Below are 22581 nucleotides of genomic sequence, written 5' to 3' on the forward strand. Positions count from 1 at the left end.
TAGGCAGAAATAATCTCATTGGTTGAGTTAAAGCTCAATGGGCGGAGCCAAAGAACCACCGTTTTTCTGACTAAGTAACGTTAGGCTGAAGTCCGGTGAAAAAGGCAAGAGGTAGTAGGAGTTGTTTGGTCTATAAAATGTCAGAAAATGGTGAAAAATGTTCATCAGTGTTTCCCAAAGCCCAAGATGACGTCCTCAAATGTCTTGTTTTGTCCACAACCCAAAGATATTCTGTTTACTGTCATAGAGGAGTAAAGAAACCAGAAAATATTCACATTTAAGAAGCTGGAATCAGAGAATTTTGACTTATTTTTCTTAAAAAATTACTCAAACCGATTAATCGAAATGTAATAGTTGACAACTAATCGATTAATCGATTAATCGTTGCAGCTCTAGTTAGCTAGTTAGCCTAGCTCACCTTCCATGTTCAAACTACCCATACTAGCCATTAACTATCTAGGTCAGTGGTTCTCAACATGGGGTCCAGGGACCACCAGGGGTCCTTGAGGGGGTTCCAGGGGGTCCCCAACAAATTGATGAAGTGTTAAACTTCACCATTATTTCATTTACAAGAAGTTAACAATTAGAGAATGACTGTTTTGATCATAGTTTCACTGTTATCTCTCTACAGATAGTCATGGAATTCTTGGACAAAATCATCTCTAACAATAAAAATAGTCTCAGATTTGGGTCCAAGAGACAAAATCTCATCAAATGGGGGTCTGTGGTTCTAATGTGGACTAAATTAGGGGTCCTTGATATGAAAAACGTTGAGAATCACTGATCTAGGTGAGCTAGTTAGCTAGCTGCTGACCTTCAAAATCATGAGTGCCATGGTCAAGAATTAATGACCATGGCACTCATATTTTTCATATTTTTATTTAGTATAGTTCCTTCTTTGCCATTCAAGTTTGCCAGTTAGCGAAACACTGTGGCTCTTTGGCTCCGCCCATTGAGGTTTGACTCAGCCAATGAGATTATTTCTGCCTCCAGAGCAGCTCTGCTTCTGAGAAATGTTTGTGGAAGAACTAAAACTCCAATCGGTGTAGAACAGAAGTCAGAAATAATGTGTAATGTAGATAAATTATGCAATATTATTAAAACTTAATGCCTTTCCTAGCCTATCCCAGCCTATATGCCTTCCTCTGTGAGTTTCCCTCACTGTTGTCTTCCTCGGCTCTGCAGTGTTATGCTGTCCAGGTAACATACAGGTTAGTGACTCACCCAGAGAGAGAACAATGGTCCCTGAAGCAGCTAAAATACTAGAGTCAGTTACCAAACATATTCTCATCTTACACTCCTGTCTAGAACATTTCACACCAGCACAGTGCATTGTTTCCTCTGCAGCTGATAATTTTCTTCTCATATTATGACGTGGCAAAAAAAACAAAACGGTAATTGTGAAATAACCGTTAAAGGTGGTGCGCTACAGATGGGCACTTAAATTCTGTTTTGTGGCAACAGACACAGGTGACTTTATGGCCGTCGTAACATATCCCGCTGCCCTATATACAGTGCGACACTGAGACTGACACTGAGGGAAGCTGCTGGGGAGACAACAAGCACATACTCACCTTGGCCACATACCTCTAGAGGAAGAGCCCGGGTCACCTGACACCTGCGTACGCCGCCGTCCCCTCCGGAGAGAGGAGCCGCTTTAAGGCCCGAGGCGATCCCTGCGGGGGGGGGGGGAAGGGGGGGAGGGGGGGAGGGGCGGAGGGAGGGAAATGTACCGAGAGGAGGGAAAAAAACAAACATAAACAAGGTCTGTGGCAGCTGGGGGCAGGCTGAGCCGTGTGCGTTCTTGGCGGCCACAGTTTGACCTTGGCCGGGCGAGTCCGGGCCTGCCTCTCAATGCCCCGCGCTGCCTGCAGGACTTGGCCCGGCTCAATGAGAAAAGAAAATACCACTCTGGGCAAACAAGGGCATAGTAGGCTCCCTCCACCTCGCTCCCCTTTTTTTTTTTTTTTTTTTTATTGATTCCTTTTTTTTTGTGTGTTTTTTTTTCTCAACACTCATCGGATTCCAACACATGGCTTGGCCCGGCCCGTAAGCATTTACCACAGAGGATACTTTCTCTTTCTCTCTTTCTCTTATTCCCCCTCTTTACGCGCTCCTATCCAGACTTTAATTTGATTTCTTTATTTCTTTGTTTGTTTCGCAGCGGAGGGGACGGCTTTGAAACGCTGCTGCTTTACATATCTTAGACTCGGCCCTCAATAGGTGAGCTGCCGTGGCGACAACAGTGACAAAAGCCCCCCCCCCTCCACCCCCCCACACCCCACCCTGCAGGCCTGGTCCAAGCCTCGGACCCCCTCGCCGCACAGCACAGCCAGGGATTTCTCCCAGCACCCCTCCGCCCGCTCAGTCGCTCCATTCACTGGTGTTCCCTCGCACCCCCAGCAAAGAGCCGCGCATTTTTCTGCATCGGGTGCATCCAGAAGATGACTTGATGAGAGTGGACATGGGACGGGGCGAAGGAACGACCTCCCCAGACATTTCCCATACAGCTCACAGTCGGGATGTTTCTGGCATCTCTCTCCTTTTGGTCTTGCCATCTCGCTCTGTTTCTCTCTCTTTCTCTCTCTCTCTCTCTCTCTCTCTCCATTCCGGCTCCCTTTGCTATCAGTCTGGTGCAGTGGGACCTTTTAATGGCAGTTGGCTGATTTGTGTGTGAGGATGCTTTATCACCGCACCAGTCAGACTTTCTAACAAAACCAGTGTGAGGACTGCGGCTTCGGTTTTTCCTCCCTCTGTTTGTAGAATTCTCTGCTCTTTTTCCAAAGTACACATGAAATACAATGCACGAGTCATAGATTTCGGTTTTTTAAACGTGTGATCTAATAACCTCTGTGGACAGGGAATAATTGGCTTAACACTAGAAGGACCAAGCCATGGCCAATGGACGGCTGTTTTGAATTTTAGAACTGAAACATCTCATCTTTCAAAATGTCCCTCCTTGACTTTTCCTAGACCCAATTTCTGACCAACCATAACCCGTAAAATTTTTAAATATCATGCAAGGAAATAGTGGTAATAACTGCATTTACACCCTCCTATTGACAGCTTCTTGTGCCAGAATCAACTGGCCTTTCTAGTGTTAATTTGTGTGTGTGTGTGTGAGTCTTGAGTGTGTTCTGCATGCAGTTACAACAAGGTGCATTGCTCAGGTCAGATGGCAGCGGCGCGGCTGCCTAGTTATTATCAAAGTTAATGGCTGAGCAGCGTGTCTATGAAATTTATGACACCCATAACACCGACAGCATCACTCCTGTCCTCTTTACAGCTGGGTGAGCCGGGGGAGGGACGGGCCGCTGTGTTTGTGTGGGGTGATCTTTACCCCCCCTGCTACCCCCCCGCCTGCCAGGGATCAGACAAACACTTATTAACTGAGAGGAATGCAAACAAGCCAGAGCTGAGACGCAGGACAGCACCGGAGGGTTGGGGGGGAGGTATAGGGGAATGGATGGAGGGTGTGGGGGGGGGGTGGGGGGTGGACGGCTTGGGTGATGGGTAGGGGGTTGTGGGGTGAAGAAAAGGGAAAGGAGAAGGAGGAGAAGCCCCCTCCCCTCCCCTCCCCTCCCTCCACTTCTTGTAAACTCCCCACCCAGGAGATTCATCCAGAGCGTTCCAGAACAAAGCAGCTCCAGCGGCAGAGGAGGTCCCGGGACACGGAGACCTTATGGGGTCCAGACGGCGGCGGATCACACAGCATGGTGGACACGCTCTGCACCCTTTACTACTATTCACAGTTCAGGGCTGAGAGATACTGTTGGCCTTTTTGATATATTTCCAAATGTGCTATATCTTTGAAGGGTTTCCTTTCAGGGGTTTAATTTCATTCAAGGGTTTAATTTCATTGCTTCTACATTTTCTTGCATTGCTTTTATATTGGTTACCTTGGTTTTATTGGTTTTGCGGTTGATTTTAACTGCTTTTTGTTTGTTTTTTTATTAAGTGCTTTGAAACTATGTTTTGAAAAGTGCTATAAAAATAAAAAGTTTTATTATTATTATCAGTATTAGTATTAAAGGCACCACATGCATTTTTAAGAAAAACAAATAAATTAAATGTATCACTCATTATTTCTAATAAATAATAAATAGATGATCCTCATGAATGATCCCATCCTCAAAATTGATAATGCTTTCTATAGGCAGGGGTCTTAAAATAGCAACTTTTTCTCCCCATAACAAAGTTTACCTCCATGTCTGCAACCACTGTGTAAGATAATGTGTCTTTTTTTTTTCTCGTGGTGGATATCTTGTTTTACAGGGTTTCCAAAAAGTCTGGAATTATAGGGAACTGCCAGGTAAAAGGGTCAAAATTACAAAAGTGGGATTTGAACTCCATTTAGAGATCAGAAACTAATGCCTTAGATCACTCAGCTGTCCTGACATGTGGTGTGTTCAGGGAAAACAACAAAACAAGAAATGTGCATGATGTTACTGATCCCTGTGAGTCCACACCTTTCAGACACCTTGTACAGCAAGTGTTCATTTGCAAGTCTTGCCAAGGCTGCTGCTCTCGTCTCGGAGGTATAGCCTGCCGCTCTCAGAGGTTACTGTAACACATGAGACGGAGAATGACTCAACAGCTTTTGTCCCCTTCTCATCCCGTTAGTCCTCCTGTAAACAACTGGGGAGCATGGATTTCTCCGGAAGAGCGATAGTTGGGTTTCTGGTGGAGGGAGGACACCCGTGAAGAGAAAGGGTGTCAATGAAAGTGCACTGAGACTGAGGACAAATGACAACAGATTTAGCAGATTAGTGACGGTGAATTCAGAGTGTCTGGATGAGCGAGAGCGAGAGAGAGAGAGTGTGTGTGTGTGTGTGTGTGTGTGTGTGAGGATGTGAGGTGTTAGTGCCCCTAGTGTGGCTTTGTTTGCTAATGGCTTTGGCTGTGTCATTCCTTTCACCGACTCTTAAGATCTGTTTGCAAACGATCCAGACTCCCCAGATGACAGAGGATATGAGAATCTGAGGATGTAGCTTGATGTTTCCATGTAGTTTGGTGGTGAACATGAGCAATATGGTTGAACGTTCAAGATAATCCACATGACTTTATCGAGTCTCAATAAAGGTTAAAGGTACAATGTAATTTCTGCACAGTGTTCTATACTGAAGACTTCTACTTAAAGCTGCACTAGGCAAGATTTTAATGCAAAAATACACTTGTCTTATCAGGGTAAATCACAAAGTGGGGCAGCAACAGAGAAGAGCGTCCCATCACCACTGATTGAGAGCCATAGATTTGCCCTATATACTGGGAAATCTTCTCCATACATGAGGTGACAAATCAAAACTTAAAGGGGCATTAAGTAATCATATTACCTATAGTGATGTCTATTGACCATATTCACACAGCGGCCATTTTGAACTCTTGAGGTGGGAAAGTCTACCTCACATTTTATTTGTCTCATTATTGATAGCTACCTGAGTATAGCGTAGGTAGCTAGCTAGCTAGTAGCTTACTAGCTAGTAAGCTAGGAGTAAGCTAGCTAATTATAGCAGAGATCCAATAAAAACGTTGAGTGAAGGGGTAGTACTGTATATCACCATGCTAAATACTGGAATAAGAATACTGCTTTGACATTTGCTGTTTTGGCTTGAGAACGAGTTTTTCAGCCTTCATAGCTGAAATGTGTTCACTCATAACACCGTCTCCCATCGCTGAGCAGATGAAAATACCAGTAGGTGGCAGTAGGGAGCAGAACATGAGTTTAGAAAGCCAGAAATCTCAGCGCCTGATGAAGTAATCATTGAGTCTTTGGTATTGATCAACAACCCTATCAACCTCCTGCAGATATATTATGCTCATTTTGCCAGTAAATATCTTACTTATTGCTCCTTAAAGAGCAGAATACAAACTGCTAAGCAGCAGTGAGCAGCGCTCCGTCCAGAGAAAGCTGGACTCACCAATGAGCCTGACCCTCTTCACCACCTCCAACCACAACAGACACTAACAAGAAGAAATTTACTTTACTGACGTCACCTTTCATGATCGCTGCCATTTGACGTCGCCAATGAGCGAAGTTGCCTAGTGCAGCTTTAAACATACACCATGCCGTCTTGTTTCTTGGCACTGTCTACATGTGAGCAACACAGCGGACCTTTCACCATGACCTTGCTGGCAGTCATCCCATCGATGTATCAGTCACTTGGGGTCCTTAGGGCGTGTTTTGCAAGTCAACAATTCACATAAAGCAGAAGCGCCCCGCCACCCCTGGACTGAGCATGCAAATGGCCAGTTATTCAGCGCCTTAAAAAAACAGCGGATTAAGGAATCAGGGAACCTGAAAGGCCGCCGCACAACCCCGGGCCCAGGAGTTAAGCGCCCGTGAATGAGATGTGGCGACTCCCGAACAAAGCTGCCGTGTCACTCAGGCAGCTCAGAGGGGGAATGCTGACGTCACGTCTCACAAAAGAAGGGGACATCGGGGCTGTAAAGTATAGTATGCCACTATCGCTCTCCAGTTGGAAGAGTGTTTTTTTTTTTCAATGTTTGAGTCCTGGTAGGCCACTCAAACATGCACCACAGCAGCTGCCAAGCCTCCTCTTTGTGTCCAGAACAGGGGAAACAGAGAAAAGTGTTTGCACTGTGGATCATTTGAGACGTACATTTTGACTCATATTGGGTAAAATATAGAGCCTTTCCGCATGGGTGGCCTGGTTTGGCCAGAAGACACTGGATGGCCGACCGTCGTAGTGGTCTCCATGGGGACGGGCAGGACTTGGGGAGGTATCCGGCTTACTGGAAACGTGGTTTATTGTTGACTTTCAGGAATGGGGAGGGGGGGCTGCCGCTCTGCCGGGGGTTGGAGGGGGGGTAGGGGGCGTACCATTTCCTGGTAGTGGGAACATCGGCTCTGCGGGGCTTTCCTTCGCCGTCTGTGCTTCTAGCTCACCTCACAGGTCAGGTGCAGCGACTTGTGGCCACTTGGCCCTGACTGAGGGCACGTGACGGTGTGTGTGTGTGTGTGTGTGTGTGTGTGTGTGTGTGTTTGTGTGTGTGTGTGTGGGGGGGGACTGTCACAAACACACACACACACACACTCACTTTAAATTTAATGATTGACAATGGTGTTTCACAAGTTGAATATTTTATTAGGTAAATAGAATAAATAATTAGACAGGCGAAACGCAAGAGAAAAACAATATAACTATGCAAATAATTAAGGTTTAGGATTAGATTAGGCAATTTGAATATAACATAAACAATTCTAACCTAAACTGAACCCTTCATCTTGCAGCTCTGCAGCTTGCAAACGCATAACTTTGTCATACATTGTTTTAATTTACTGATTTTTAATGTGGTCATGGACAAGGGATGGGTTTAGCAGAAGAAATGACAGTAGGCTAGACTAAAAACATTATTACAGCTGCAATAAATACTCGCAATGGAGAAGCACATGCATTTATGCCTGAATAATGTTCAAATTAGTTATTCTTATTATTCTAAAGCTTTAGCCAGCACAAATGGGTATTAACAGTAATAATAAAAAAGATTACGTTGTATAATTGTAATGTAAAGGCTATTTTTAAGGTCAAAGTAGTCTAAAAATATCTGACAGAAAGCCTAATTAGTGTAAGAAAAAGCCATGTGCGGTTCCTGTCTATGAGGGAATGTGAAATGTTGTACTTTAGCTCCCTCTACTGACCATATTTGGAACAACTGTTATTTACGGAACAAGACGGGCATCAGGACCCTGAGGAGAGCAGAGCGGAGCGACTGGCAATCATGGCGGACCAAAACAAGACAGCTACTGAAGTGAACTTCTTCAATGAAGTGTTAAGGTATGTAGCCAGTAGTAATATATAAACGTTTCCCAACCGAAGATATTACTGTTTCTCATTCAACTAAAATACAGTGGCTCGGTAGACGGACCTGTCTTTGTCGTCGAAACTATTAAACAGCTTTCCTGTGCACATGGTGGAACTGATTCCGTTTCAGGATCCTTTATCTGACAGTCTCGCTAGAACAGACCGGTACGCCAAACTCCATTCAAAAAGCTAGCACTTTAAATGTGGCTGTTGTTATCGGCAAAGGTACATACCTGGTAGAATATCTCTTGAGACCTTATGAATCATTATCTCCTCGTAAATTCGGCGTACATACGATCCACCAAGCAGCACTTGGTTTCAATAAAATTCCAACTTTGAGAATCGGTTCACACTACTCCTACGCTACCGTTGTTCACTGCGTCTTTTGGTGGAAGAGGATTGTGGGAATAAGAGGCAAAGTAATTGTAAAAGTTGCACATATATTGAGAGAAGTGCTGCTTGATGGATTGGAAGTATGCCGCATGTAAGAATGGTTCCTTACCTATTCCTGTAAAGTCATGCTCTACCACATATGTACCTTTGTCGATAACAAGGCAGCGTTTAATTGTTTTTTCAATGGAGTTTGGCACTGCATTCTCTCCTTACAAGAGATACATAATTTTACAACATATTGGGGCTAGTTTCCATGCCGCTTATAGATGCACATTAGGCATGACACAGGGAAATACAAAATACCTTAAGCTATTATGTCTGCAACTGCACAGACTATTTGTAATTTAATACAGTACAGAAGAATACACTTGATTGGACTAGGCATCTGGAATTGGGTAGCTTTAATTTTGCTTCCAGGCCAAGCATTCTGGTGATATCTTTGACTTCTCCTTTCACAGTCTCAACATATTTTCACATAAGGAACTAGCAACTTCTGCAACGTATTGCTCACCATCAAATGTCCTTACTTATTCAAAACCCAGGAACCTGGCTACCTATGCAATCCAGAAAATACAAACATAAAACCTGAGTCTTAGTCTCTCTTCACTGGCTCCCTGTAGCATAAAATGTATATATTGATTTTAGAGTCTAACTTAGAACTTACATGGCCTTGTGCATCATTTCTAACTGATGTTTGTTAAAAGCACCGATCAGTTATATTTATGCATCCTGGCTTGATCAAATGACAAAGCATCACATGTTGTTGAGTGGCCGGTCTTGTGATTACAGCCCGTCGGAGCTGTTTGCTGCCCGGGCCAGGAGCCATAAGATCCCAGTCAGAGGACAGAAGGACTTCTTCCCCAATGACTCAGAGGAGCAAAGACGGCGCCTGGAGCAGAGTCTGAATGAACACTGGAGCCTCATATCAGAGGAGCGAGTAGAGAGGCTGTGAGTGGACAGCAGAAAGTATTCAGCAAGTTAGGTTTATAAGGAAATAAAACAGCAAAGTGAAACCTAAGGGTCAGTTTGTGCTGCATAGATGTGAGATATGCTTTGTCTCCTTTTGTTTTATTGCAGAGGAAACCTAGTGAAGGCCGTATGGATCCCAAGCGAGCAGATAGTGGAGCTCCAGTCTCCAGCTGTGAGTACAGTGTCATGGGAAATAAACTGTACATACACTAGCGCTGCAACTAATTCAACGATTATTTTCTCGATTAACTGATTAATCATTTAGTCTATAAAATGTCAAAAATAATAACAAATGCCCATCACAAGTTACCAGAGCCCAAAGTGATGTTTAAAATTGTTTCCTTAGTCTGACCAGCAACCAAAAAAACCCAAAGTATTCATTTTATAATGATAAGAAATGGAGAAAAGCAAGAAAATCTTAGCATTTGTGAAGCTGTAACCAGCAAATATTTGGTATTTTTACATGATTAAATGACTAAAATGATTGATTATCAAAATTTGAATCGATTAATTTTCTGTCCATCGACTAATTGTTTCAGCACTACGATACACACACACCCTTTGACAGACTGTCAGCTTGTACACTTCCTCATCTATTACTGCTTGTCGTAAAGCGTTTATCAAAATGTTTGCTAAATGTTTATTACTAATACTGTCTGTATCTGTACAACATTTAATACTTGTTCACCATACACAGGGAAAGTTTTGGCAGACGATGGGATTTTCTGCCAATGGCAAGCAGTGTCTCCTCCCTGAAGAGGCTCTGTACCTAATGGAGTGTGTGAGTGCCAGATAAAACCTGTTCACCAGGGTGTGGTTTACCAGCTCAGGACACATAATCTAATCTAATCACATAACCTAATATTTATATAGTACTTAACGAATCATGCTGCAGCAGGTTCTTGATCTGAGAAAAAACGTGAATTTATATCCCTAACATATGTCCATCTTTTTTGTGTTATCTACCCGTGTCGTGCACAGGGGAACCTGCAGGTGTTTTACCGGGACCTGCCGCTGTCCATCCAGGACGGGTATGAGAGGTTTCTGTCCTCAGACACAGTGACGCTCCAGCAGTATCAGGTACAGCTGAACAAAGTACCAGACAGATTCTGGAAGAGAAAAGTATTCCTGAACCCGGCTAATGACAGCTTTTTCCATCACCAAGGTGTTCGGGCATTTGAAGAGACTTGGCTACGTGGTGAACAGATTCGATCCTAGGTAATAGACTCTTGAGGCTCCGTTTGGACGGGATTAGAATTACAGGGGACAGAGGGCAATAAAATATTAGACATTTAGGCTGTGATCACATAGGAGGCGCTTTTCTTCTGCTCAGATGCAAAGCACAGCTGTGACTGTCGCTAGTAACAGACATCTATAATGCTGGATCTAACGCTCCTGATGTACTTTAACTTACGCTTTCATCTTATTGGCTCCCAAGAAGGAGTGTATGGTTTGGTTTTAGGCGGGCTTGTACCAGTGAAATTAGCTGAAAAAGCTTCTTCAAACGCTTCCATGTCAACCCCTCTTAACCTTGACACAGACAAAAAGTGAAATTGAGCGCTCTTTGGCAATCAGGAAGCGGGGTGAGTGGCGTTCAAATCATCAGCAAATGAGTTGAAACGCAGAAGGACTGGAATTATTAGACCACCTACAAGTGCGCTGTAGGTAATTGGGGCCAAAATTAATACCGGGGTCAAGGGGGGGAAATTACAGACATGGTCGCTCTGGAAGGGATGAAAATTAACCAATAGCTCAAGGAATACACAATTACCCTCCCTACCCCCAAGAAACTAATCCCGTCTGAACGGATCTGCAGTGACTCAGTGTTATGGGCGGTAATGGATTAGACTTCAGCTGAATCTGGGCGTTGTTTTTGGCTCTCGACAGTTCAGTGCCGTCTTCCTACGAGAGGCAGCTGAACCTGCCCCAGTCCCGGGACAGAGCAGGCAGACAGCTGAAGAGGAAACGCAGCGCCAGTCCTACCTCAACCTCAACCTCAGCCTCAGCCTCAGCCTCGACGTCAAGGTGAACAGAACCCACCAGATCCACCTTCAGACCAGAGAACACAGGAAGAAAATGTCAGATTCTGATATATAGACCTAAATAATCAGTTTATTTGAATGTGATGTCAGCTCTCTGGCTCAGCTGCCTTCATTTCTTCTGTGCAGAATACAGTAACGTTAGCAAACATAACATATACATACATACATACATACATGCATACATACATACATACATGCATACATACCTAGAAGCACTGCTTATACAACAATGTGATTTATTATAAAATGCCACAGTGTTGTCTTAAGATCACAATGAGTTACCCTTGCTTAGAGAAGAGGATTATGGGAATTGTAGGAAAAACCACAGCTAAGATGTGAAGATTCACAGTTAAAGGTTCACCAAATAATCTTAACCAAACCGTGATGAAGTGTGATAGCATCCAGGTCTAGAGAGGTGAAGTGTCTCTCCCTAACTGACTGAGCTGAACTTGGATCTAGTGGTGGGAAGATCGATTCTGATAATTAAATTGATTCTTGCGAATCTAATTAGGACTGGTTCATTTCAGCTTTGTAAAAGTGTCAGTTTCCTTTACTTTTCTATATTGAGAATGAATGAGTTTGTTTTGTTTCTACAAGCATGTCGGCTCTCTTAGAGCTGTAGAACTCCAACCACAGACTATGACCGATTTCAATTCAGTTCCAATTTTTTTTTTCAAATTGAAAAAAAAAATTGGCAAACCATTTTGACTAATTTCAAAGTATCGTTCAACATGTGCATTTACCCATCACTAGTTAACACATCACACAGATGAATCTTTCTGTAAACCGTACACTTACCTCCTGTTTTTGCAGTCACAGAGAAGCACAGGAGGAATCCACCTGTGACAGAATGGAGGAGGATAAACTCAGCCTTGGAGGTGAAGAGGAGCCTCAAAAGACTCCTGATTTCCCTGCAGACCTTCCAGCCTCTTCGGAGGCCCAGGTTGACGTCACCGGTTCAGCAGGCGGTAGCCGGGACAGGAGCTGGTGGACGGCCGACCCGGAGTCGGGCCGCCGGCCGCAGCAGCTCCCTGCAGCCCGTTCCCCACGCTGGGACTTTCGCTCCATCCCGTTCCCAGACCTGGGCTCCAGGGAGGCCCGTCCCCGCAGCCTGGCCTCCCCTCACCCGTCTCTGCTGCCCAGGGATTTGGCCGTGGGCGCCTGTGACGTCGCCCCCTGGCTGCGGAGACTGAACCTGCGGGAGGTGAAGATGTCCCCGGGCGAGAGGAAGAGGGAACAGGACAGACAGAGGAAGCGGTGGGACATCAACAAAGACAAAGAGGTTTGTAGCAGCTGATAACGTAGTAAAATAATGTAATAACACGTCTCACTAAATGGGTTGGAAATGTAATAAATAGCTGTATAATGTAATAACATCATATTATTACATTACTAGTGATGTAGTAGCAAATGTAAAGTGGATAAAACTACATCATTATAAGGAAAACAACCATCAGTATAAACAAAAATCAATTATATTTGCAGAAAATTAGCAGTATAAATATGTGCTTTTTCCCCTTAAAAGACCTTTTCTTCATATAACTTGCATCATTTTGACACTGCTTACTATGATATATACTGTCAATTTATCTGTCAACCTAAACAGGTTGGTAAACTCTGAGTTTAAACGTAAATTCTTCTTATTCTTGCGAGTTAGAGCGATGTTATTATATAATCCAGAAATGTACTACATGAACAGTTTTGTTTTATTACATTTTCAACCAATTTTGAGGGACACATTATTGGGATTACATGATCCGTTGCTTTAAGGTTCGGCGGTGCAGGAACTGGGCGGAGTATCTGGAGCTCCAGGCGAGGAGGAGGCGAAGGAGGTGTAGAGACAGACCGGCTCACCTGTGGGAGAGGGAAGTCACTCCCTTACATGACCCAACACAACCCGTCTCCACTGGTGAGATCACAGGGACACCGCCCCACTCTGTAAAACACATTCGTAGTTTATAGTCTTTGAGGTCTAATTTACACCAGTCCGGTGCATCTGATGTGAAACCACGCCAATTAAGTTTATTCTTTTTTTTCCAGGGGAACTGCTGGATAAAATCAGTGTGACCAAATCCTCTCATTTGCTAGATGGAGCATCCAGGTAGTAATCACTCGCTCCCAAGGCGTGTATTTCTGTTCGCAGTGTGTTCAGCTTTTGATTTCAGGCAGACAGATTCCACAGTGTGTTTAGAGGAAGTTGGACTACATTCAGACCTTCATGCTCAATACTGAATCGCAGCTCATATCAGATCTTTTGGATGACGGTTCATATTTATTTTAAAGATGTAACCCATATCTGATACCAATATGAACTGACAGTGATGTTGAAAAGACTCACCTGGCCGATTAAAAATAAAAAAAGATGTCACACCTGTTTTTGTCTCCAACACATTTCAGTTACAGATTGTGCCTTCGACTGAACTGAGGCATCAAGTCAAAGGCTATTTGGCTTTGTTTGCATTGGTGTGTCTTCATGTCCTCCATGCTAACGCTGCTCAGCCACACGGCCAAAATTTTGACAGTTGTCTTAGGTGAATGACATCAAATTACTCTTTAAATTACAGTCTCGTGTCTTGGGATCTGATTTCCATGTGGTCCAGATGGGAACTGAAAAAATTTGATTCTAAGCAGATTTTTGCTGTTTACACTGATTAGAAAACATCAGATCTGAGTCACATGTGAGAGCTAAAAAAAAAACTAAATTTGGACCCTTTCAGCTACAGTGTCAACGCAGCCTTTTTCACCACTATCACAATGTGAGATCTTTAATTAACAAACCCCATAGAAGCTCTTCAACAATGGCGAATGGATGTTCTGGCTCATAAATCATCGATGGCTGCGGCGATGTTTAAGATCGTCACTGCTCGGTTGATCTTAAAAACATTTTGCTCTCACAGACGATTATATTGTCCAGTGACGAGGCTCGTGCCGCTCGGGGATATCCATGACCTTATGCTTTGTCCGCTCAGGTTGAAAGGTTCAGACGAGTGGAGGATTTGTTTCAGTGTTTACCAACCCGATACGGTGGCTGACTTCAAGAAGAGCAACCCGGGGAAACCTTATTCCCGCATGTGTGTTTGCAGGTAAGTAATCCCACAAACTGTCCTGAGGGATGTTTACTCAAGATTGGCTTACGGTAAACAACAGATATTTGAGTAAAATGAAATAAATATCGCCTTGGCTTGAAATGAACTTCCCTTTTGTCTCACCTTTCAATGTATTGTGAGTTTAAATTTTGATTGAGTACATGGTGTGGTTCTCTGTACAGTATATCCACATCATACGTCCAGGTTCTTATGGGGTTGCAGCTAAATCACAAGGGGTTCTACCAGTCGCTTTTATGCATTACTAAGCTATTAATAGGGATGGGACAATATATCAAAATTCAATATATCGCAATACAAAATGTGACAATACGTATCATGGGGCAGAAAAATGAATCACGATATTCGCGTCATTTTACTCCGCTGTAGTAATCACAAATGAGACGCTTGTCCATCACAATTTCACAAACTCTCCATCCAAATTATATTATTTCCACTTTGTAATGACATTTTTCAATTGTTTACTTTCTAGCAAGCCAGTGCCATCGTTAGAAAGATTTGTGTCTCAGAAATAAACATAATTCTGCACAGTCAGACTTTGTTGTCATTGAACTTTTGTTTTTTACATTGTATCGTGGTTGTATTGAATTCTGAACCCCATGTATCAAATCGTAACATGAGATAAGCATATCGTCCCATACCTAGTTATTAATTCTTATTTTACACTCTGTTGGCACCCAGATAAATCAAATTCAACAAAGCTAACTATAGAGGCAAACAAACATTCAAAATCAATGTCTAGATTTGTTTTTATGATTAAAAAAAAATGTGGTTTGGATGATAATTTACAAGTGGGTGTCAAGTGCGGATCCTGCTAGAATGCTTTTCTGTTTTTATTCTTTTGGTTTTTGGTTTTCCTCTTGGTCTAGCCTCTTCACACGTACCTATGGCCCGCATTACCAACAAAGAATCGTCTAACATGTGATTTCCTGCCTGTTTTCTCTCAGTTTCGACGGTCCTGTGCCCGACTTGCGAGCGATCAAGCTGCTGGCCTTCCAGAGCGCGGACGTCCCGGTGGTTTGCGCTGCGGTCGACCACGGAGACATCTCCTTCTACACCTTCAAAGACTTCCAGCTGCCCACTGATGTGCACTAGTGCCCGTTTTAACCGTTCTCAAACCTTCATCTTAAAACATAAACCAACATGTACCCGGACAGAGCATTTTTAATCGTACAAACTGAATCTGTGTTTATAGTGTCGTGTGGATGGGTGGATGAATTTTTGTTCCAAAATAGAGTATGGGCTGGAAAGTGAGTTTTGAAAACCAGAAATCTCAGCACCTGACCAAGTAACGGTTTAGTCATTGGTATTGATCAATAAGCTGATCATATATGCCTGCAGGGGGCATATATATTGTAGTCATCTTACTGTATGGGACAGTAGAAATCTCACTCAATTGCACATTCAAATGGAGAAAATACATCATCAAGTTCCCCCATCATCAATGCAAAAAACTCACTTGAGCACGCGCCACTTTATTGTTCAGAAGATGAATAATAAAAATGGAAACTTTGCATTTAAACATCTCGATTTAATACGTTTTGTCCTGCGAGGGCGAGCTCCCCTTCTACCCAGAACATCAGAAATATTCATGATTCACTGAAGTAAAGAGGACCTGAATCCTCAGGGCCACGACGCATCATCTACATCTGATGTGCAACTAAAGTGGATGTCAGTGTGTGAAATGTTAACAATAAACCGGAACCTCTCATCAACAGAAGACATCCTCAACATTTGTAAGCGTCACTTTCCAGAGTAATTTGTCAGACGGTTCTCGACTGCAATCACAAGGGAAATAATGTTTTCTCTTCTACTTTTTTGCCTTTCATAAACAAAATGCAGGAGCTGAGATTTTGTCGATCGGCATAACAGAACGCTGTGTGTGACAAAGTGTCTCCAAATCATTCAGAAAAAAAAAAAAAAATTTCAAATACGCAGGTCCAATATTGATGTTCCTTTTCTATTATGTGCAACTTTTTTTTAAATTTTCTAATAATAAAAAAAAGCACCTGGAATCATTTTGAAGCTTGTGTGTGCTGTTCTTGAGCAACCACAGGTATTGTGAGTTAATGAGCGTGTTGAAAGCCGGTCCCATATCACATCACACTGAGTACACCGATATCACAGCCATACACTGACTTGTCTCCTCAGCTGCGGGCCAACAATAGACTCCTAACAGTGATTCATATTATTTTTCCCATTAACAACACACCGCCGGAGTGAAGACTAATAGGAACACTAGACAGTTCAATTAGTGCTTGACCTATTGATTTTCCGATTGGACTCCCCTGTTGTAATAGTTATATGATTTGTGTGTATTTGTGAAGCCTATAATATGGCTCCTGCAGCCCTTCGCTAGGCATTGCTCAGCTGGACCTAAACACACACACAGCCATGTCCGTTCTGTGGACTGTAGCTTTTCTCGCTCTGATGGGTGAGTGACTTAATGTGTTGAATGCAACAGAACTGTTTTGGTTGACTGAAACATCATAGAATACACTGTGATATTATGGTTAATGTGATTAGTAATGTTGTAATGAAGAAGATGTCTTAGGGTTTGTGCATTATCAGCTTCTTGAAGTTTTTATTTCTGCAAGCCTGTGAGGTTGTTTTTATTCCCTCCCAGCTGGTGTTTGCAGCAGTCTGGAGGTGGACTGCTCATACTTGAGTCTTCTGGATCACCTAAACCTGACAAAAAACAGTGACATGCTTGCGAATGTGCGGCCTGTGAAAAACTGGACAACCCCCACACTAGTTTCAGTGGATTTGGTAGTATTTGGCATCTTAGAAGTGGTAAGTGCCTTTATAATGCTCAGTGTATGAATGGTACATTTCACAGTACATTGCTGTCATTAGCTGATTTTTGTTAAGTAAACTCACTTGTTGCTGTCACTGTATTTGGCTGTTAATACTAAGACTAACACTGCTGATTTTCTGCAGAATGAGAAGTCTCAAACTTTCACCAGCCACTGCTGGCGCACAGTGGTAAGACTTGCTATGTAGACTGAGATGTGAACAAGCGCAAAGTTAATGCAGTAGTTCTGGTGCCATTAAATTAAATGTAAATTTGATCTGTTTAAAGGGAATAGACATCAGTGGTTTGTCATCACCAGGAATATCACAATCAGTGTCTTCATTTTGATGTATAGTTATTGTAGCGGTTGATCACATCACATTCTCATCAACATGACTTAAAAATCTTTGTAGAGATGTCTTTTTTTTTTAATGTTTTTTTTAATTTTACATTCAAAAAAATACATCAAACCAAATGTTTTTTTGCTCAGGGCTGGACAAACGAATTCCTATCTTGGAATCAATCAGACTTTTGTGGAATAGACAGGATATCCGTTCGGAAAGAGATGCTCTGGTTCCCAGATATAATTATCCAGGAGGAGTACGTACAATTCACTATATAATTCCAGTTTAACCCTGAATGTTTGTTTCACTTTTTCACTGCAGAGGGTGTTTGTATGTGTGTGCATGAGTGACTGAGCATGCTGAGCTCACATAATACAAAGTGCTTGTGAGCATATGCATGTTCACGCCAATCCATTAACTTTTTACTAGTTTCCTATTAGAATTTGTTGTAGTGCGTTTCTATGTATGTGACAGAAATAACACTAACATCCTTACACATAATTGTGCTCTACTGTATATACTGGTATTAGCTGTTGTAATAATTTGGATCTAAAAAAGTCTATTTGTTGTCTGAGAAAGCATGACCTATTGTTGGTGAAGTCAAGCAAATTGATTAAATGTCCAGTGCAATGAGAACTGCATTTCTCAATTTCATTATATAATTTAATGTAAAGTTACCCAAATTATTAGAACTGTCAGCGTTGTGGAAATTTGATGGCCTTTGGAAAACTCAACAGAATCAAACACATTTAGAATTCCAATCTACTTCCTGGTGTATGTGATGTCACCTACACCCAGGTTTTAATGAATGCACTGATTGGTCAACAGTATGCATAATAAATCAGGTGTCCCGTAGTCTGTCAGACAATAGAGCGGTCCAGTTTTGAGTCCTAAAACCCGAAAGTGAGTTAGCATTTTTGAACCAGGGTTCCCTTGGCTGAAAAGTGACTACGATTTGAATGGGTTTTGGTTAAAAGCCTGAGAGTAGAGAAAGTTTTCACATTTTGTTCTGTGGTTAGGGTTAGTGTTAAACCATTAAACATCCTATTTTTGAATTTTGAAGGTTTTATGCGCCCTAATAAAGTAAGTTGCTAACAAATGGCTAACTGTCTTAGAAACTGAACTACAGTGGGTTTGTCGCACAATAACACGTCATTAGTCAGAATAGTCCACCATAAAACCTCTGAACTGTAGTAGATTGTAGATTTACTGATTTATCGTTTTTTCCAATTGTAGTTTTTTAAACTGTAGTTTTTTAAATTGTAGGTTTTTGAATTTGCTAGCCTGCTAGCTTGCCTGAAGCTGAAGCTTTGAATGTTTGTGACGTTGGAGGAACGCTCCTCTGCTGTAGCCTAGCGTTAGCTTTTTACTAGGATTACAATTATGCTTAAAAATTCATGAAAGCAGTGTTGATTTGTCAAAATTATCTCTATGAATATCACAAGCCTGCGTTAAATACAGAGCTTATTTTCGGCATCAGTCCAAAACCACACTCAAAAACCCACGGTGGAGCTAACTTCCGTGTTGGCCTACAAAAAAACGTTGTCACTGGACCGCTCTATAGCCAGCCAGCTACTTTCCAAACTAGCCAAAATCTCTGTGCCTCCATTGTTGGATTGCGAAGTTCCAACACTGGATATTTGTTCCCCAAAGAGAGAAATACTGTCTGCGGTGGAAGGTTCGGCTCTCAGCCAGTCAACAAGCTTTGTACCATCTAACCATCAAAAACTGAAAACAATGACGCTTATTGTGTTAGAAATCAACATTCAGACTTTTCCTGACTGAGTTGAACTCATTGCACTGGATCTTTGGAAACAATAATTCACAACATAATGCTTTTTCTCTATGTACCCTCAATAACGTACAGGTGTATAATTGTGTGTCTTACAGTGTAGCGTTTAGTCCCTCTGTTTACTATTAAAGTCTTCTTTGCCCCCTCAGTGTTTCTGATACTGGGGCTATTAAAAAGAGTCAATATACCACTGTGTATCAGGATGGAATGGTGGTTACAACTGAAATTCAGCGGCTGACCATCACCTGCCAGATGGATCTCATCAGCTTCCCCTTTGATTATCAAATATGTAATATCACCTTTATGTCCATGACCAACCATGGTAAATTACACTGGACGAGGTGCACGCATGTAAACGCATTATATCTACCCATGAATAATTTCATTGTTAAATAATATGTTTGTTTTTTTTCCCATCATCTGCACAGATGGAAGAATAGTGCTAGGATCATTCTCCAATAGCTCTGTCCTTACCGAGCTCTCTGAGAGTTACATGGTCACACAAGGGGAATGGGAACTCTTTAGCATTGCCATTGTTGAAAATAAACTTCCCACTGTGAATCAGACTTACGAGCTTACATACGAGGTAAAGAAACATATGAAAGCACACAAATCTGAAAGTTGATCCCCTAAGATCTTCACATTTCTTATGTCTCCCATCAATTTAACCATTTCCTCGCAGGCTACCATAGTAAGAAGACCATCGCTATATGTCATAAACTTCATAATACCCCTCCTCTATTTCCTGATCCTGGATGTGGCGTCCTTCTTCATCAACGAGGCCAGGGGGGAAAAGCTGAGCTTCAAAGTGACCCTACTGCTGTCCATCTCCGTCTTACTGCTGATTCTTAAAGACATGCTGCCCTCCACTGAAGACAAGCTACCAAATATAGGTGAGAGCTCCCGTACATTCCTCAGGCTAGACCAGAGGTTAAAAGACGAGTTCACCCAAAAATTTAAATTAGGTCATTATCTACTCATCCTCATCCCAGTACAAAATCGGGATCGTATGTTTTTTTCACACACACTTGTACTGGCATGAGGATGAGTAGAAAATGACCGTTTTTTTTTTTTTTTTGGGTGAACTATTCCTTTAAGCAGCGATACTAGTGTCCAGCATTCTCTTCATTAGTGCCAACAACATTTTCCTGACCAGCAGTGTCACTGTCTGCACCCTTTTTCTAGCTATGTACTGCATTACAATCTTCAGCCTGGTGCTGATCAGCTTGCTGGAGGCCATGCTGGTGAGCTTCCTCGTCGACCTCGATAATAACTCTGGTGACGAGGCTCAAAGCTCCGCCCACGCCCGTGTGGAGACTCAGGTAGAAGCCAGCTGTCACAAAGGTGAATTTTCTGCTTGTCTCTTTTTTTTTGTAATAATTATTTATTGACATGTTAAAGGTGCTATGCGTAGCATTTTTAAACATCAGTATATCATTGTCAAATTAATTGTGCTACCTTGGTTGAATTACTGTAAACAAATGAGACCATGGCGGAGACAACTGGTAGCCTCCATCTCATGGCAGCGATATTGTTAGTGCTAGTGTTTCTCAAAATTAAGACCACATTTCCCATAAACCCCGTTGCTCCTGGAGAGTGAACTGGAGAGTATTTCTTCATTGAAAGAAGAGCAAAGAACGGCACTGAAGGCTTTTCTGGATGGAAAAGATGTTTTCGCTCTTCTCCCGACCGGCTTCGGCAAGAGTTTGTTTATATGGTTCGTTGATCTGATTGGTTGAAGTTAGCCCGTGATAGACGGTGATAGACAGATGGTTCATCCAATCACCTGTCAAGTGCCTGCCCTTTTCCAAACAGTTTCCAAGGACGACTTCCCAGATGGTTCTGTGTAACAAACCATCTGGCGCGTCAGGTTAGGGCACGCCAGCTCTGGTTCCAAAAACGCTTCACATCCCTACATTCCCAATATATCTGCATAAATTAAGCCCTTTCTTTCACCCAGAGCCCCATGGAGAGGCAGGGAAAGGTGAGGAGAAGCCAGAGAAGGAGTACCTGCGTCTGGAGTCGCCCTTTGACCCCGTCCTGCTGACACGGATCCTGGAGGAAGTGAAGGCGGCTCGTCAGGACTGGTTCTCTGCTAACAGTGTGGAGCAAGACAAGAAAAAGCCTGGACGCTGTGGAAGAGCGGCCAGAATCATAGACACCGTGTTCTTTGTCATTTCTTGTCAATGTAGTATTTGTGGCATACATGTATAATGTGTGGCTTTTGAAGTACTATATGTTTCATACTGATTCTTAGATGATGTGTATATCTATGATCTACTTGTGCCAGTGCGTGCATTGATGGTGTTGGTTCCCTAAACTTCCTTGTGATGAACATGTTCTCTTTCTTGTAGTTCAGCACGTTGTTAGTAAGCAGGATGTAGTGAAAGGGAAACTCCACCTAAACTCACTTTACCCACCTTTTTATTTGTAGTTTAGAGTTTACCCACCTGCTTAGGCTGGCATAAATCTGTGTGACGTAATTAAACAAATACGCATCACACCAGGGCTGGGGTCAATTCATGAATGAACTCATCAAATCCAATTCAACTGAGGAACTGGAATTGGAATTTGAAAAAAAAACCCAAAAAAACCTACAGGAAACAGAATTGGAATTGAATTGGAATTTCAAGGAGTTGCCAAATTTAAATTATTTCAATGAAATTCCATGTTTTTTTGTTTTTTCTTGCCACACATTTGAGATTACAGGTAGTGTTATATATTATCAATACTGAATATCATAAAATGTTAAACGAACCTTCCAGGTGGTATTTGATGCAGAACATGTATTCGTAATCCATACATTATGATTGAGTGTATTTGACTTGTTTAACTGTCTTTTATTTGATTCATAATGTTTGATTTATAATGTTTAGCGAGTCAAGAATTTCTTAGAAGTGGAATTTCATGGAATTAAATTCTGTTTCCTGTCATTCCAATGCAATTCACATTCTATTTCTTTACACCTGGGTGACATTCACATTCACATTCCACCTCCAGGAATTTATTGGACTTTACCATGTATTCTCAATTCATGAATGGCCCCAACCCTGCATCATACTAACAGTCAAACTAATGTAAGGTATATGAGGATGGGGTCTTTTAAGCAAAAAGAAAAAAAGAATAAATTAATGCTTTTCTGAAAATATCTTTTCTTTCTTATCTGGTTTGTGTTCATATTGGTGGTTTGCTCTATGATGATCACCAACTGAAGGTCATAGTTCACGCACCTGTTTATTTACCGCTACATTACTTGTACTCATTACACGATATTGACTCAGTGTCATGACCATTGCAACTCTACCGTCCTTAAATAAACA

The 22581-nt window shown here is 42.3% G+C and overlaps 2 protein-coding genes across 2 annotated transcripts; both read left to right on the forward strand.

Annotated features, from left to right (window-relative positions):
• Positions 1 to 7735: 7735 nt before the first annotated feature.
• Positions 7736 to 16273, forward strand: tsen54 (TSEN54 tRNA splicing endonuclease subunit). Its single transcript, XM_071547488.1, has 12 exons — positions 7736 to 7796; positions 9006 to 9164; positions 9294 to 9357; positions 9883 to 9966; positions 10167 to 10265; positions 10351 to 10403; positions 11073 to 11210; positions 12041 to 12509; positions 12998 to 13136; positions 13268 to 13328; positions 14197 to 14310; positions 15279 to 16273. The coding sequence occupies exons 1-12, from the start codon at positions 7741 to 7743 to the stop codon at positions 15424 to 15426; spliced, it is 1584 nt and encodes a 527-aa protein (XP_071403589.1). The 5' UTR covers positions 7736 to 7740; the 3' UTR covers positions 15427 to 16273.
• A 190-nt stretch (positions 16274 to 16463) lies between these two features.
• Positions 16464 to 22354, forward strand: LOC139668004 (5-hydroxytryptamine receptor 3A-like). Its single transcript, XM_071547477.1, has 9 exons — positions 16464 to 16765; positions 16958 to 17124; positions 17272 to 17316; positions 17616 to 17725; positions 19411 to 19583; positions 19690 to 19847; positions 19944 to 20154; positions 20447 to 20605; positions 21222 to 22354. The coding sequence occupies exons 1-9, from the start codon at positions 16726 to 16728 to the stop codon at positions 21473 to 21475; spliced, it is 1317 nt and encodes a 438-aa protein (XP_071403578.1). The 5' UTR covers positions 16464 to 16725; the 3' UTR covers positions 21476 to 22354.
• Positions 22355 to 22581: the final 227 nt, after the last annotated feature.

The sequence above is a fragment of the Centroberyx affinis genome, unplaced genomic scaffold (genome assembly GCF_046629955.1).
Source record: "Centroberyx affinis isolate AG114_WGS23_722 - 3 ecotype Tasmania unplaced genomic scaffold, CSIRO-AGI_Caff_v1 ptg005952l_1, whole genome shotgun sequence".
Taxonomy (NCBI): Eukaryota; Metazoa; Chordata; class Actinopteri; order Beryciformes; family Berycidae; genus Centroberyx; species Centroberyx affinis.